The sequence below is a fragment of the Heptranchias perlo genome, unplaced genomic scaffold (assembly GCF_035084215.1).
Source record: "Heptranchias perlo isolate sHepPer1 unplaced genomic scaffold, sHepPer1.hap1 HAP1_SCAFFOLD_1389, whole genome shotgun sequence".
In the NCBI taxonomy this organism is placed as follows: Eukaryota; Metazoa; Chordata; class Chondrichthyes; order Hexanchiformes; family Hexanchidae; genus Heptranchias; species Heptranchias perlo.
In genome coordinates, this window is record NW_027138634.1 from 24366 (window position 1) to 40133 (window position 15768).

The window sequence follows — 15768 nt, forward strand, 5'->3', positions numbered from 1 at the left end:
CACCCACCGCACCAGAGAGAGTCAGCACCCACCACACCAGAGAGGGTCAGCACCCACCGCACCAGAGAGAGTCAGAGTCAGCACCCACCGCACCAGAGAGAGTCAGAGTCAGCACCCACCGCACCAGAGAGGGTCAGCACCCACCACACCAGAGAGGGTCAGCACCCACCGCACCAGCCGGGAATGCATTCCAGATGCTCACTCCTCTCTGGGAAAAGAAGAAGCTCCCAACATCCAGACTATTCTTCCCTCTTTGTGGTCGGAACGCCGGTCCGCTGCTTCCCCCCAATCTGTGAAACTGGAAATAATCTATCACTGGGCAAGCTGTTCAACCATGAGATGGGAGCCATTGAAACACCGTGGGCGCTCTCCCATTGAATGATATTCTGTGCGGAGCGTTCGGTTTTTCGCGAGGTGAAGAAACTCTTGTCTCTCCTTGTGTGTAAATGTGAGGCGAGTCTCAGATGATATTCTCACAGTTGAATCCAAAATTTGAAATGTAACTTGTTTGGAGATGCCGGGGATTGAACCCGGGACCTCATACATGCAAAGCATGCGCTCTTCCACTGAGCGACATCCCCACGGGGCAAAAGGTACCTGAGAAATAAACAAGCAGACACTTTAGAAGTGAAGCCGTGAGCTTTCTGCTCCGTCTCTCCAGGACATCGAGATGCCCAGCGGTCCCGCGTGTTCACAATGTTCAACCTCTGCTTCAGTTCACAGGGTTTCTGCTCCTCTTTACTTTGAACTTTCCAAAAAAAAATCTGCGGAAATAAAAAAACCCAATCGCTAATGGTCAGTGACAAGGCTGAAATCCAACCTCTGAATCATAAAGTGAGATGGAAGAATGACAGAGCGTCAAACAGGAACAAGAGCTGGGACTGCTCGCTCGATATTGCACCGTCACACATTCCCCTCAGTCGGCGGCTGCTTTGAGTTGAGCTGTTGAGGGGACCGTGAGATGAAGTCCCGCTCCGGGACAATTTAATGCTTGTGGAGCCTCAGAAGTTGGAACTCGCTGAGCTCAAAAAGCGTCTTTCAACTTTCCGTGGGTAATTCTGGTGAAAAAATACAGGGAATTGAACCCAGAACCTCAACACATGCGAAACATGCGCTCGACCACTGGACTAAATCCCCAGATTACAGAAAACTCCAACCAAGGAAAGAAAAACTGATTGTCCTCATTTTATGAGGCCACCCGTGGTGGGTGTGCACTCCGCTCACTGCATTTTACTGGAGAAATAATCAATTTATATTATGTAACTATCCCCCACTCACTGCATTTTAATGGGGAAATAATCAATTTATATTGTGTAACTATCCCCCACCAGGTTTTAGCTGTTGTCAGAAATAGTCCCTTCGTGGTCGCCAATTGTAGGATTTAAACCACTATTTTCAGGATTATAATCGAATCCAATCTAAGGACTGGTTCCTGACAACAACAAGATCACCACTGGTACTGATATTACGGTTAAAGGCAAAACCGATTTATTAATCACATCACAATTAGTGCAAAAAGGTGATACTTAACAAAGAGAAATAGTGAGTGTTCCTTCAAACCTCGGGAGTGTCCCTCCAAGTGACTACGGTGCGGTCTCTCTCTCTCTCTCTCTCTCGATCCCTCCAAGTGACTACGGTGCGGTCTCTCTCTCTCTCTCTCTCTATCCCTCCAAGTGACTACGGTGCGGTCTCTCTCTCTCTCTCCATCCCTCCAAGTGACTACGGTGCGGTCTCTCTCTCTCTCTCCATCCCTCCAAGTGACTACGGTGCGGTCTCTCTCTCTCTCTATCCCTCCAAGTGACTACAGTGCGGTCTCTCTCTCTCTCTCTGTCCCTCCAAGTGACTGCGGTGCGGTCTCTCTCTCTCTCTTCCTGTGATCTGTGGACTGAAAAGTTCTCTTCTTCCTTGCCAGAATCTTGTGCGCCTTCCTCAGCTTTTGAGGTCTCTACTTCTTCCCTTTTTCAGTTTATGAGCAGTTCACTCTCATATCCACATCTCTCAGCCTGACCATTATTCATGTCTCTCAACCTTCAGAAGTTACATTCCAAGCATAACTCCTGGTCCCATCCGTGCCTTGTTGTTACAGACTTAACAGAACCTTATTTAGAGTTTACATTGCCAGCCTTCACAGAACCGTTTGTATAAACAGACTTCTGCTCACGAGCTTGTGGAGGCTCGAGATAGAGAGGCCTGAGCCTGAGTGACTCCTTGATTTAATGAACCTTCAGTCCCTTTATCTGCATGTCTTTTAGACATTATGCTATTACAGCACATTCCTCCCTTAGGTCTGTTCATTCCCACTTTACTGTTGTCAGCATCCTTTTAGTTTTAACTGCAAACTTGACTATAATAACCATCATGCATCCTTCTCGGCCCACCAGCACTTTCTTATTGAACACACGTTACATGGTTCATTCTATATTAATACACAGTACAGTTTACATTTATAGATACATAGATTCACAGTACATTTTGTTCTACTTCTACTATTGATTATAATTATACTAAATTCTATCTGTTAATGGGTTAATCCTTACACGTTGTTCTTCCTGACTCTAAACACCATAGTTCAGTCCTGGATGTGATTAACAGCAGAATCCAACCCCTGCAGTCACTTGTGAATTCGCTGGTGTCTCAGCACGTGTGATGACTGAGTGAATCCCTTCCCACACACGGAGCAGGTGAACAGTCTCTCCACTGTTGTGGGAAAATCACCACTCGGAGTCAGACTTAAAGATTCAACATGCAGTTTATTGGACAAAGCTTTGGGAGAAGAGCTTGACACTCCGCAGTGTACGCAGTCACCTTCTCAACTTTAAAATGGTCGTTGAGATTCTTTTATACATTACAAGTACAGACATTTAGCAGCTATTACATTATTAGCCTTGCTTCGTGACACATTCGCCAATTAGGCCCCCATAGCAACAATTGACCTCCAATCACATTAAAACAACTGTTATCAACTTAAGACAGTCTGGTCTTTGTCTCTTCAGTCTGGTTCTGTAGTTTTTATCAGTTCATTGTACTCAGTCAGCATTTTTTAATGTCTTTTCACAGGGTCCATCTTGTTTAGCAGAGTCCATTTTGTTCAGCAGTACATTAATTTGTTAATCATCATTTGTTATGTTTAAGCTTTAATTATGGGTAGTCTGGTTCGCACAAGGCACATTTCAGTGTGGTCTCGGGGCAGTGACCGCAGCCACACACACACTAGTCGCCAAAAAGGTCATTTTTACCTTTAATCCAACAGCTTAAATTTTACTTTAACACCACAAAGTGCGTGAGTTGATGTGTCAGCAGTTCATTTCTGCTTTTAAAGCTCTTCTCAAAGTTACTGCATTAAAAGGTCACTCAATAGTGTGAACAAGTTGATGTCTCAGAAGGTGGGATGAATTCGTGAATCCCTTCCCACACACGGAGCAGGTGAACAGTCTCTCCCCAGTGTCAGTGTGTTGGTGTTTCAGATCATTTGTTTTAGAGCCCTTCTCACAGTCAGAACATTTCAGAGGTCTCTTATCAGTGTGAACTCGCTGGTGTCTCAGCAGGTGTGATGACCGAGTAAATCTCTTCTTACACAGGGAGCAGGTGAACGGCCTCTCCCTAACGTGAGTGTGTCGATGTCTTCACAATTTGTATCTGCATTTCGAGCTCTTCGTGCAGTCAGAACATTAAAAAGGTCTCTCCCCAGTGTGAACAAGTTGGTGTGTCAGCAGTTTGGATGAAATAGTGAATCCCTTCCCTCACACGGAGCAGGTGAGCGGCCTCTCCCCAGTGTGAGTGCGTTGGTGTGTCAGCAGATTCCTTTTGCTTTTAAACCTCTTCTCACAGTCAGAACATTTAAAAGGTCTCTCATCGGAGTGAACTCGCTGGTGTGTTAGCAGGGTGGAAGAATGAGTGAATTTCTTCCCACACACGGAGCAGGAGAACGGCCTCTCCCCAGTGTGAACTCGCTGGTGTATCAGCAGGTGGGATGACCGAGTGAATCTCTTATTACACACAGAGCAGGAGAATGGTCTCTCCCCAGTGTGAGTGCGTTGGTGTTGCAGCAGATTAATTTTGCTTTTAAAGCTCCTCTCACAGTCAGAACATTTAAAAGGTCTCCCATCAGTGTGAACAAGTTGATGTTTCAGCAGGGAGGATGAATGAGTGAATCTCTTCTTACACACGGAGCAGGTGAACGGCCTCTCCCCAGTGTGAACTCGCTGGTGTGACAAAAGTTGTGATGACAGTGTGAATCTCTTCCCGCACACGGAGCAGGTGAACGGCCTCTCCCCGGTGTCACTGCGTTGATGTCTCAGCAGTTCGTTTCTGCTTTTAAAGCTCTTCCCACAGTCAGAGCATTTAAAAGGTCTCTCATCAGAGTGAACTCGCTGGTGTGTCAGCAGGTGTGATGACCAAGTGAATCTCTTCCCACACACGGAGCAGGTGAACGGCCTCTCCCCAGTGTGAACTCGCTGGTGTTTCAGCAGGTGGCATGATCGAGTAAATCTCTTCTTACACACGGAGCAGGTGAACGGCCTCTCCCCAGTGTGAACTCGCTGGTGTTTCAGCAGGGTGGATGACCCAGCGAATCCCTTCCCACACACGGAGCAGGTGAACGGCCTCTCCCCAGTGTGATTGCGTCGATGAGTTTCCAGCTCTGAAGGGTAATTGAATCCCTTCCCACAGTCCCCACATTTCCACGGTTTCTCCGTGGTCCGGGTGTCCTTGTGTCTCTCCAGGTTGGACGATCAGTTGAAGCCTCGTCCACACACAGAACACGTGTACGGTGTCTCCCCGCTGTGAACGGTGCGATGCTTTTTCTGGCTGTGCAACTGGTTAAAGCTCTTTCCACAGTCAGTGAACTGGAACACTCTCACTCGGGTGTGTGTCTCGGTGCTTTCCCACTCACACTGCTGTTTGAAATCTTCTCCCACAGATAGAACAGACAAACATTTCTCCTTCCACATTCAAAGGTCGATGATATTCAGGTCCTGATGAATCGAGTGACTCTGTCAGATCTTGACGTGATCTTTGGTTTGAGTTTCCCTCTGCAAATCCTCCCTTTCTAATACCCTACAAAGGAGTTTATAAAAGTCATCACTGTAAGTACAGGATAGAAATTCAGAACAGACAATTCCAGTTTCTACAAAACATTCTTTCCTCTCTTGTTCCCTGACCGATCCCCATTTCTCCTTCATTTACAGACGCTCCCTGACCGATCACCATTTCTCCTTCATTTACAGACGCTCCCTGACCGATCATCATTTCTCCTTCATTTACAGACGCTCCCTGACCGATCACCATTTCTCCTTCATTTACAGACGCTCCCTGACCGATCACCATTTCTCCTTCATTTACAGACGCTCCCTGACCGATCATCATTTCTCCTTCATTTACAGACGCTCCCTGACCGATCACCATTTCTCCTTCATTTACAGACGCTCCCTGACCGATCCCCATTTCCCCTTCATTTCCCGGCGGGTAGTGAGGGGGGGATAATGTTCACTGTTTTATATTCGGGTCTGGGGCCGCACTCGGGGTTTGTAAAGCCTGAGCCTGGGCCTGAGCCCGGACCCGGGCCCCGGGGTTTATTGAGCCTCTTGCTCCGATCCTCTGACCTGCACCGAACGCGCTCCTCCCGCAGCCTCGACTGGCCGCGCATGCTCAGGACACACTGACCGGTAATGAGTCACTACTGCGCCTGCGCACTAGGCTCCACTGATTCAGATAGGGCACAATCTGAACCGCGCTGCATGCTGGGTGATGCATCCGCCATTGATGATCTTAATATCAGGCCGAAAAACAAAGACATTGGAAGCAGATAATTCAAGTGTTTAATTTATCATAGAAATAATTCAATAGTTTAATTCATTATATAAATATTCCTTCGTTTAATTTATTACATAAAGAATTCAATATTGAGTTGAATTATTTATATAATAAATTAAACACAAGACTTCTTTATATAATAAAGTCAACAGTTGATTATGTGTAATGAATTAAACCTTTGAATTATTTATAATAAATTAAACTATTGAATTATTTATATAATAAATTAAACAATTGATTATTTATACAATAAATAATGTTTTGAAATTCTTCATACAATAAATTAAATAATGGATTATTAATATGATTAAATAAACACTTGAATCTTTGTATGATAAGTTAAACCTGTGAATTAATTATATAATTTAAACACTTGACCTCTTTATATAATAAACTAAACAATTGGTTATTTATATAATAAATTAAACAATTGATTTTTTTATATAATAAATGAAACACCTGAATTATTGAAATAATAAATTAAACAATTGTTTCTTTATATAATAAATTTAACACGAATTATTTATATGAATTAAACAATTGTTTCTTCACTGAATAAATTTAACACTTGAATTATTTGTATAATAATTTCATCAATTGAATTATTTAGATGCTTAATTTATGAAAATAATTCAATAGTTTAATTTAACAACTGAAGTTGTTATGTAAGAAATTAAACAATTGATTATTTATATAATGAATTAAACTATTGAATTATTTATATAATAAATGAAACAGTTGAATTATTTATATAATAATTAAAACCTTTTAATTATTTATATAATAAATTAAACTATTGAATTATTTAGATAATAAATGAAACAGTTGAATTATTTAAATAATAAATTAAACAAATGAACTATTTATGCAATAAATTATACACTTGAATGCTTCATACAATAAATTAAACACTTGTTTATTTGTATAATAAATTCACCAATTGAATTATTTATACAATAAATTAAACAATGGAGCTATTTATATATTAAATTATACACTTGAATTATTATATAATTAAACTACTGAATTATTTATCCAATATATTAATCAATTTAATTATTCATAGAATAAATTAAACAATTCAATAATTTACATAAAAAATTAAACACTTGAATTATTTATAATATATTAAACAATTGAATTATTTACATAATAAATTTAGCTATTGAATTTTTTATACAATAAATTAAACTCTTGGTTATTTATATAATAAATTAATCAATTGAATAATTTAAACTATTGAATTCTCTTTATAATAAATGAAACATTTGAAGTATTCATATAATAAATTAAACACTTGAAAACAATTTAATTATTGATATAACAAAATAAGCAATTCATTACTTATTTAATGAATTAAACTATTGAGTTATTTATATTACATTTTAAACTTGTCAATTATTTATATAATAAATGAAGCCAGCTTGGACAAAATGGCGGCAAGCGCTGCCACCATCTTGGAAAAAATGGCAGCTGCCGCCACCTTGTCAGATGGCGGCAAGAGGCCGACAGACTGTCCCCAGTGATCCCGCAGTGACCCCAGGATGTCCCAGTGACCCCAGAGTGATGCCTGTCCCTTTCTAACAGGTCAATCCCACCACCAAGAATCTTACAGCGCAGGAGGCCTCTCGGCCCATCATGCCTGTGCTGGCTCTTTGAAAGAGCTGTCCAATTAGTCCGACTCCCCTCCCCTTTCCCCATAGCCCTGCAAATGTTTCCTTTCAGTGTTTATCCAATTCCCTTTTGAAAGTTATTATTAAATCTGCTTCCACCGCCCTTTCAGGCAGCGCATTCCAGATCATAACTCGCTGCGTAAAATAAAACCCTCATCGCCATCTGGTTCTTTTGCCAATTACCTTAAATCTGTGTCCTCTGGTTCCCGACCCTTCTGCCACTGGAAATAGTTTCTCTTTATTTAATCTATTAAAACTCTTCATAATTTTGAACACCTCTATGAAATCTCCCCGTAATCTTCTCTGCTCTAAAGAGAACAATCCCAGTTTCTCGACATAACTGAAATCCCTCATCCCTGGTACCATTCTTGTAAATCTCCTCTGCACCCTCTCCAAGGCCTTGATATCCTTCCTAAAGTGTGGCGCCCAGAATTGGACACAATACTCCAGCTGAGGCCTAACCAGTGTTTTAGAAAGGTTTAGTATAACTTCCTTGCTTTCGTACTCGATGCCTCTATTAATAAAGCCCAGGATCCTGTATGCTTTTTTTAACAGCCTTCTCAATTTGTCACCGTCAAGGATTTGTGTCTGTGCACTCCCCAGGTCTCTCTGTTCCTGCATTCCCTTTAAAATTGTACCATTTAGTTTATATTGCCTCTCCTCATTCTTCCCACCAAAATGTATCACTTCTCACTTCTCTGTGTTAAATTTCATCTGCCATGTGTCTGCCCATTCCACCAGTCTGTGTCCTCCTGAAGTCTGTTACTATCCTCCACATTGTTAACTACATTTCCGAGTTTCGTATCATCTGCAAAGTTTGAAATACCCTGAATACCCAAGTGCAAGTCATTAATATATATCAAAAAGAGCAGTGGTCCTAATACTGACCCCTGGGGAACACCACTGTATATTTCCCTCCAGTCTGAAAAACAACCGTTCACCACTACTCTCTGTCCCTTAGCCAATTTTGTAACCATGCAGCCACTGTCCCTTTAATCCCAGGGGCTTCAAATGATCCCTTCTGTCTCTGGACCCCGTTTATACCGTCCTTCCCCAAAAACTTATTCCACAACTCTGCCCTCTGGTGTAGAAAGGTCCCAGCCCTCTGACTCCAACTCCCTGGTTTAGATGAGTGGAGGCCTCCAGCCCATGGAGCACCCCATCTAACGGCCCATGAAAGGACTCTGAGTTTTCCCTCCGCTACCCTACTGAGAGCCTCCCCTCCGGGTGTTCCATCCTGCCCACACTCGCCCCAGTTTGTACACACGTTCCCTTATCCTGCAGTCAAACTTGGAATGAAAATATGCAGAATCTTATCTGCCTCTACAAGGCCCCCTTGTCAGAAGATGGTGGGTTCGAGCCCCACTCCAGAGACTCGAGCACCTAATCCAGGCCGACACTCCCAGTGCAGTACTGAGGGAGTGCCGCACTGTCGGAGGTGCCGTCTTTCGGATGAGACATTAAACTGAGTCCCTGCCTGCCCCTCTCAGGTGGACGTAAAAGATCCCACGGCCACTAATGGGAGAAGAGCAGAATTCTCCCCTGGGTGTTCTGGCCAATATTTATCCCTCAACCAACGCCACTAAAACACAGATTATCTGGTCATTATCACAACGCTGTTTGTGGGATCTTGCTGTGTGGAAATTGGCTGCCCGTTTCCTAAATTGCAACAGTGACTACACTTCAAAATAGTACATTATTGGCTATAAAGTCCTTTGGGACATCCCGAGGTCGTGGAAGGGGCTATATAAATGTACGTTTTTTAAAAAACTAAGTCCCTTTGACACTGGGGATCAGTCCTGCAGTCCTTTTAACCCCTGGCCCCTGGTACCCAAGCCCTAGACCACCCCTCTTTACTCCGAGGGCTAGTGGAGGGCAGTTGGGGCAAGGGATGCTTTGCCACAAAGTGCCTGAAGCAGAGCCCACTGCATCTTTCACAGGACGACTGGATAACCGTATGAAGCTGAGGCTCGTGCTATGGGAGAGAGAAGGGGAGAGGGGCTTATGTCCCGGGAGGTGGAGGGAGCTAAAACCCACAAACTTCTGACTCGGAGGGGTGAGTGACGCTGACCGAGGAACGAGACAGGGTCCCCGAGACCGAGAGCAGTAAGTGGAGAAGGGGCGGGTGTTGCAGACTGAAGCCTGTGCTGGGTGCTCCGACCATTGGTGTCCCTCATCTCTTCCTCTCGCTGCTTCATGTCGGCAAAGTCATTGACGATCGACTCTGACAGATCCTCCAATCGTCGCAGCTCCACCTCAAGTGGCTTCAGCTTCTCCGCCTTGGCGATCTGGGCAGGGAGAGAGAGAGAGAGAGAGACGGTCTGTAAGATCGGACAAAGATGTAGTAAATCCATTGTTGACTTGAGAGACCCACACGACAGAAAGGATATTGAAGCACTGGAGGCGAGGGGAGGAGTTGTAGAGAGGGGCGAGGTTCTTAACACTCCCAATCTTGTTTCTTGATATCACATGGAGTGAATCAAATTGGCTGAAGACTGGCTTCTGTGATGGTGGGGATATCGGGAGGAGGCCGAGATGGATCATCCACTCGGCACTTCTGGCTGAAGATGGTTGCAAACGCTTCAGCCTTGTTTTTGCACTCACGTGCTGGACTCTGCCATCATTGAGGATGGGGATGTTTACAGAGCCTCCTCCTCCAGTTAGTTGTTTAATTGTCCACCACCATTCACGACTGGATGTGGCAGGACTGCAGAGCTTTGATCTGATCCGTTGGTTGTGGAATCGCTTAGCTCTGTCTAAAGCATGTTGCTTCCACTGTTTACCATGCATGTAGTCCTGTGTTGTAGCTTCACCAGGTTGGCACCTCATTTTTAGATACATCTGGTGGTGCTCCTGGCATGCTCTTCTACACTCCTCATTGAACCAGGGTTGATCCCCTGGCTTGTTGGTAATGGTGGAGTGAGGAAAATGTCGGGCCATGAGGTTACAGATTGTGCTGGAATACAATTCTACTGCTGCTGATGGCCCACAGCGCCTCATGGATGCCCAGTTTTGAGCTGCTAGATCTGTTCTGAATCTATCCCATTTAGCACGGTGGTAGTGCCACACAACACGTTGGATGGTGTCCTCAGTGCGAAGACGGGTTTTCGTCTCCACGAGGACTGTGCGGTGGTCACTCCTACCAATACTGTCATGGACAGATGCATCTGCGACAGGTCGATTGGTGAGGGCAAAGTCAAGTAGGTTTTTCCCTTGTGTTGGTTTGCTCATCACCTGCCGCAGGCCCAGTCTGGCAGCTGTGTTGCTAACAGTCCTTTTATACTTGTTTTAACTGTCTGATTCACTTGTTTTATTCCTTATGCTATCTGCACTTGTGTGTAGAACTCTTATTTGGGCAACAGACCTACTGGACCACATCTAGAATATACTGTGTGCAGTTTTGGTCTCCTTATTTAAGGAAGGACATAATTGCTTTGGAGGCGGTTCAGAGAAGGTTCACTCGACTGATTCCTGGGATGAGGGGGTTATCTTATGAGGAATGGTTGGACAAGTTGGGCCTGGACAGGCTGGAGTTTAGAAGAATGAGAGGTGATCTTATTGAAACATATAAGATCCTGAGGAGAAAAGAAGGGGCAGATGCTGAGAGGATGTTTCCCCTTGTGGGAGAGACGAGAACTCGGGGACCACAGTTTAAAAATAAATGGTCTCCCATTTAAGACGGAGATGAGGAGAAACTTTTTCTCTCAGGGGATGGTGAGTCTGTGGAACTCCCTTCCCCAGAGAGCGGTGGAGGCCGGGTCAGTGAATATTTTTAAGGCTGAGTTAGATAGATTCCTGATTAACAGGGGAGTCAAAGGTTACAGTAGATGGACAGGAAAGTAGGGTTGAGGTCACAATCGGATCAGCCGTGATCTTATCAAATGGCAGAGGGGCCGAATGGCCGACTCCTGCTCTTAATTCGTAGGTTCTGATGCTGTTTTTCTCACTCTTAAAAATATCACACTTGTTTTTCATCACTGCTGTATTATTTTTTAATCAGTTATTTTATTATTTCCTGTATTTTTTTTATGAACCTGAAGTATTTATATTACCTGTGACACTATTTGTGACCTGGACTTTGTTCTCATCCCTTTTTCTTATCAGTAAGCTATTTTCCCTTTTATTATTATTTCTGCCCGAGCCCTCCCCGTACCCCAGGACCCCCCCCTCGGACTCACTCACCCGGGGGCAGGCGGCTCTCGAAGCAGATCTTGAACATGTCGTAGTCGTCAGTGGTGAAGGCGAATTTGCCCTTAGTCGCCTCCTCCTTCGAGTACAGGATGTGTCCGGAGGAGTCCGTCACCTGGGGGAGGGGAAACAGAGAGGTTACACCCTGGCTCCAGCCCGGAACTGTCCCCCACAGCTCCCTCCCCACACCACCCTCCCAATGGTGGAAAGGTACAAAAAGATCATTAAAAAGGATAATGGAACGTTGGCCTTTATCTCGAGGGCTGGAATACAAAGAGGTGGAAGTTATATTACAGCTGGACAGAGCTCTGGTCAGACCCCATCTGGAGACACTGCGTCCAGTTCTGGGCACCGTCCCCTCAGGAAGGATATATCGGCCTCAGAGGGGGTGCAGTGCAGATTCACCAGAATGATACCGGGGCTAAAAGGGTTAAATTACGAGGACAGGTTGCAGAGACGAGGCTTGTATTCCCTCGAGTGTCGAAGATTAAGGGGTGATCGAATCGAGGGGTTTAAGATGATTAAAGGATTTGATGGGGTCGATAGAGAGAAACTATTTCCTCTGGTGGGGGGAGTCCAGAACAAGGGGGAATAATCTTAAAATGAGAGCCCGGCCGTTCAGGGGTGATGTCAGGAAGCATTTCCTCACACAAAGGGGAGTGGGAATCTGGAACTCTCTCCCCGGAAAAGGGGGAGGGCCGGGGGTCACTTGAAAATTTCAAAACTGAGATTGATGGATTTTTGTTGGGTGAGGGGATTAAAGGGAATGGAACCAAGGGGGGAAATGGAGTGAAATACAAATCAGACTGAATGGGGGACAAGGTCGGACTGAATGGGGGACAAGGTCGGACTGAATGGGGGGACAAGGTCGGACTGAATGGGGGGACAAGGTCGGACTGAATGGGGGGACAAGGTCGGACTGAATGGGGGGGACAAGGTCGGACTGAATGGGGGGGACAAGGTCGGACTGAATGGGGGGACAAGGTCGGACTGAATGGGGGGACAAGGTCGGACTGAATGGGGGGGACAAGGTCGGACTGAATGGGGGGACAAGGTCGGACTGAATGGGGGGGACAAGGTCGGACTGAATGGGGGGACAAGGTCGGACTGAATGGGGGGACAAGGTCGGACTGAATGGGGGGACAAGGTCGGACTGGAATGGGGGGACAAGGTCGGACTGAATGGGGGGACAAGGTCGGACTGAATGGGGGGACAAGGTCGGGACCTGAATGGGGGGACAAGGTCGGACTGAATGGGGGGACAAGGTCGGACTGAATGGGGGGACAAGGTCGGACTGAATGGGGGGACAAGGTCGACTGAATGGGGGGACAAGGTCGGACTGAATGGGGGGGGGACAAGGTCGGACTGAATGGGGGGACAAGGTCGGACTGAATGGGGGGACAAGGTCGGACTGAATGGGGGGACAAGGTCGGACTGAATGGGGGGACAAGGTCGGACTGAATGGGGGGACAAGGTCGGACTGAAATGGGGGGACAAGGTCGGACTGAATGGGGGGACAAGCTCCCGCTCCCTCGCCCTCCCTCTCTCTCTCTCCCTCCCCCCCCCCCCTCCCCCTCCCCCCCCGCCCTCTCTCTCTCCCTCGCGCCCCCCTCCCCCCCCCCCCCCCCCCCCTCCCCTCTCTCTCTCCCTCTCCCCCCTCCCCCCCCTCCCTCTCTCTCTCCCTCCCCCCCCCTCCCCCTCTCCCTCTCTCTCTCTCCCATCCCCCCCCCCCCCCTCTCCCCCCCCTCCCCCCTCTCTCTCCCCCCCCTCTCTCCCTCCCCCCCCCCTCCCCCTCTCTCTCCCCCCCCTCTCTCCCTCCCCCCCCCCTCCCCCTCTCTCTCCCTCCCCCCCCCCTCCCCCTCTCTCTCCCTCCCCCCCCCCCTCCCCCTCCCCCCCCCTCCCCCTCTCTCTCCCTCCCCCCCCCCCTCCCCCTCCCCCCCCCTCCCCCTCTCTCTCCCTCCCCCCCCCCCCTCTCCCTCTCTCTCCTCCCCCCCCCCCTCCCCCTCTCTCTCCTCCCCCCCCCCCCTCCCCCTCTCTCTCCCTCCCCCCCCCCTCCCCCTCTCTCTCCCTCCCCCCCCCCCCTCCCCTCTCTCTCCCTCCCCCCCCCCTCCCCTCTCTCTCCCTCCCCCCCCCCCTCCCCCTCTCTCTCCCTCCCCCCCCCCCCCCTCCCCCCCCCCCCTCCTCTCTCCCTCCCCCCCCCCTCCCCCTCTCTCCCTCCCCCCCCCTCCCCTCTCTCTCCCTCCCCCCCCCCTCCCCCTCTCTCTCCCTCCCCCCCCCCTCCCCCTCTCTCTCCCTCCCCCCCCCCCTCCCCCTCTCTCTCCCCCCCCCCCCCCCCCCTCCCCCTCTCTCTCCCTCCCCCCCCCCCTCCCCCTCTCTCTCCCTCCCCCCCCCCCTCCCCCTCTCTCTTCCCCTCCCCCCCCCCCTCCCCCTCTCTCTCCCTCCCCCCCCCCCTCCCCCTCTCTCTCCCTCCCCCCCCCCCTCCCCCTCTCTCTCCCTCCCCCCCCCCCTCCCCCTCTCTCTCCCTCCCCCCCCCCCTCCCCCTCTCTCTCCCTCCCCCCCCCCTCCCCCTCTCTCTCCCTCCCCCCCCCCTCCCCCTCCCCCCTCCCCCTCTCTCTCTCCCTCTCCCTCCCCTCTCCCCCCCTCCCCCTCTCTCCCCCCTCTCTCCCCCCCTCCCCCCTCTCTCCCCCTCTCTCCCCCCTTGAGGTGGGGGCGGGCGGCCCCGGCTGTTCGCTCAGCTCGGACTCTCCGCTCACCAGCCTGTCCTTGTGGATCTCCTCCCGCAGACACTTCTGGCGTTGGACGGCAGCTGGAAGGAGATGGCGCCGGCGGCCAGCAGCTGGTTCAGGGCGGCGAGGGGCAGGAGCAGGGCGGGGGGAGGAGGTGAGGGCCTGAGGCCGGGGACTGGGAGTCGGGGAGGGGCCTGAGGCCGGGACTGGGAGTCGGGGAGGGGCCCTGAGGCCGGGGACTGGGAGTCGGGGAGGGGACTGGAGTCGGGGAGGGGCCTGAGGCGGGGACTGGGAGTCGGGGAGGGGCCTGAGGCGGGGACTGGGAGTCGGGGAGGGGCCTGAGGCGGGGACTGGGAGTCGGGGAGGGGCCTGAGGCCGGGGACTGGGAGTCGGGGAGGGGCCTGAGGCCGGGGACTGGGAGTCGGGGAGGGGCCTGAGGCCGGGGACTGGGAGTCGGGGAGGGGCCTGAGGCCGGGGACTGGGAGTCGGGGAGGGGCCTGAGCCGGGGACTGGGAGTCGGGAGGGGCCTGAGGCCGGGACTGGGAGTCGGGGAGGGGCCTGAGGCCGGGGACTGGGAGTCGGGGAGGGGCCTGAGGCCGGGGACTGGGAGTCGGGGAGGGGCCTGAGGCCGGGACTGGAGTCGGGGAGGGGCCCTGAGGCCGGGGACTGGGAGTCGGGCCTGAGGCCGGGGACTGGGAGTCGGGAGGGCCTGAGGCCGGGGACTGGGAGTCGGGGAGGGCCTGAGGCCGGGGACTGGAGTCGGGGAGGGCTGAGGCCGGGGACTGGTAGTCGGGGAGGGGGCCTGAGGCCGGGGACTGGGAGTCGGGGAGGGCCTGAGGCCGGGGACTGGGAGTCGGGGAGGGGCCTGAGGCCGGGGACTGGGAGTCGGGGAGGGGGCCTGAGGCCGGGGACTGGGAGTCGGGGAGGGCCTGAGGCCGGGGACTGGGAGTCGGGGAGGGCCTGAGGCCGGGGACTGGGAGTCGGGGAGGGGCCTGAGGCCGGGGACTGGGAGTCGGGAGGGCCTGAGGCCGGGGACTGGGAGTCGGGGAGGGCTGAGGACGGGGACTGGGAGTCGGGAGGGCCTGAGGCCGGGGACTGGGAGTCGGGCCTGAGGCCGCTCTCGGGTCGCTCGGTTCCTGCGCGGTTTCCAGGGGCAACGGATTCCGGGCCCAGGCCCAGCGACCGTTACTATGGGCGGCCTGGTATTATGGGATGGAGGAGAGGCCTGTCCCCAAACTTTAGTTCTTTAAATGTGGACGCCGGGCAGGTGGGATGTGCGGAGGTCCCGGGGTGTTTGGGTCACGAGGGGAGGGGGGAGACAGGCTGAGGGTGGGGGGGACTCAGGTTTGGGGTGAGAGGAAGAGGGGAGA

General features: G+C 50.3%; 1 protein-coding gene and 1 non-coding gene across 2 annotated transcripts; both read right to left on the minus strand.

The window, feature by feature from the left end:
- Positions 1 to 509: 509 nt before the first annotated feature.
- trnaa-ugc (transfer RNA alanine (anticodon UGC)) lies at positions 510 to 581 on the minus strand. The gene has a single exon. It is a non-coding gene; the product is annotated as a tRNA-Ala (tRNA).
- A 2149-nt stretch (positions 582 to 2730) lies between these two features.
- LOC137308778 (transmembrane emp24 domain-containing protein 10-like) lies at positions 2731 to 14598 on the minus strand (the record flags this gene model as incomplete). The annotated part of the gene is made up of 4 exons (XM_067977280.1): positions 2731 to 5055; positions 9646 to 9772; positions 11667 to 11787; positions 14426 to 14598. Coding segments are annotated over 3 exons (326 nt in total), but the record flags the coding sequence as incomplete, so codon positions are not given.
- Positions 14599 to 15768: the final 1170 nt, after the last annotated feature.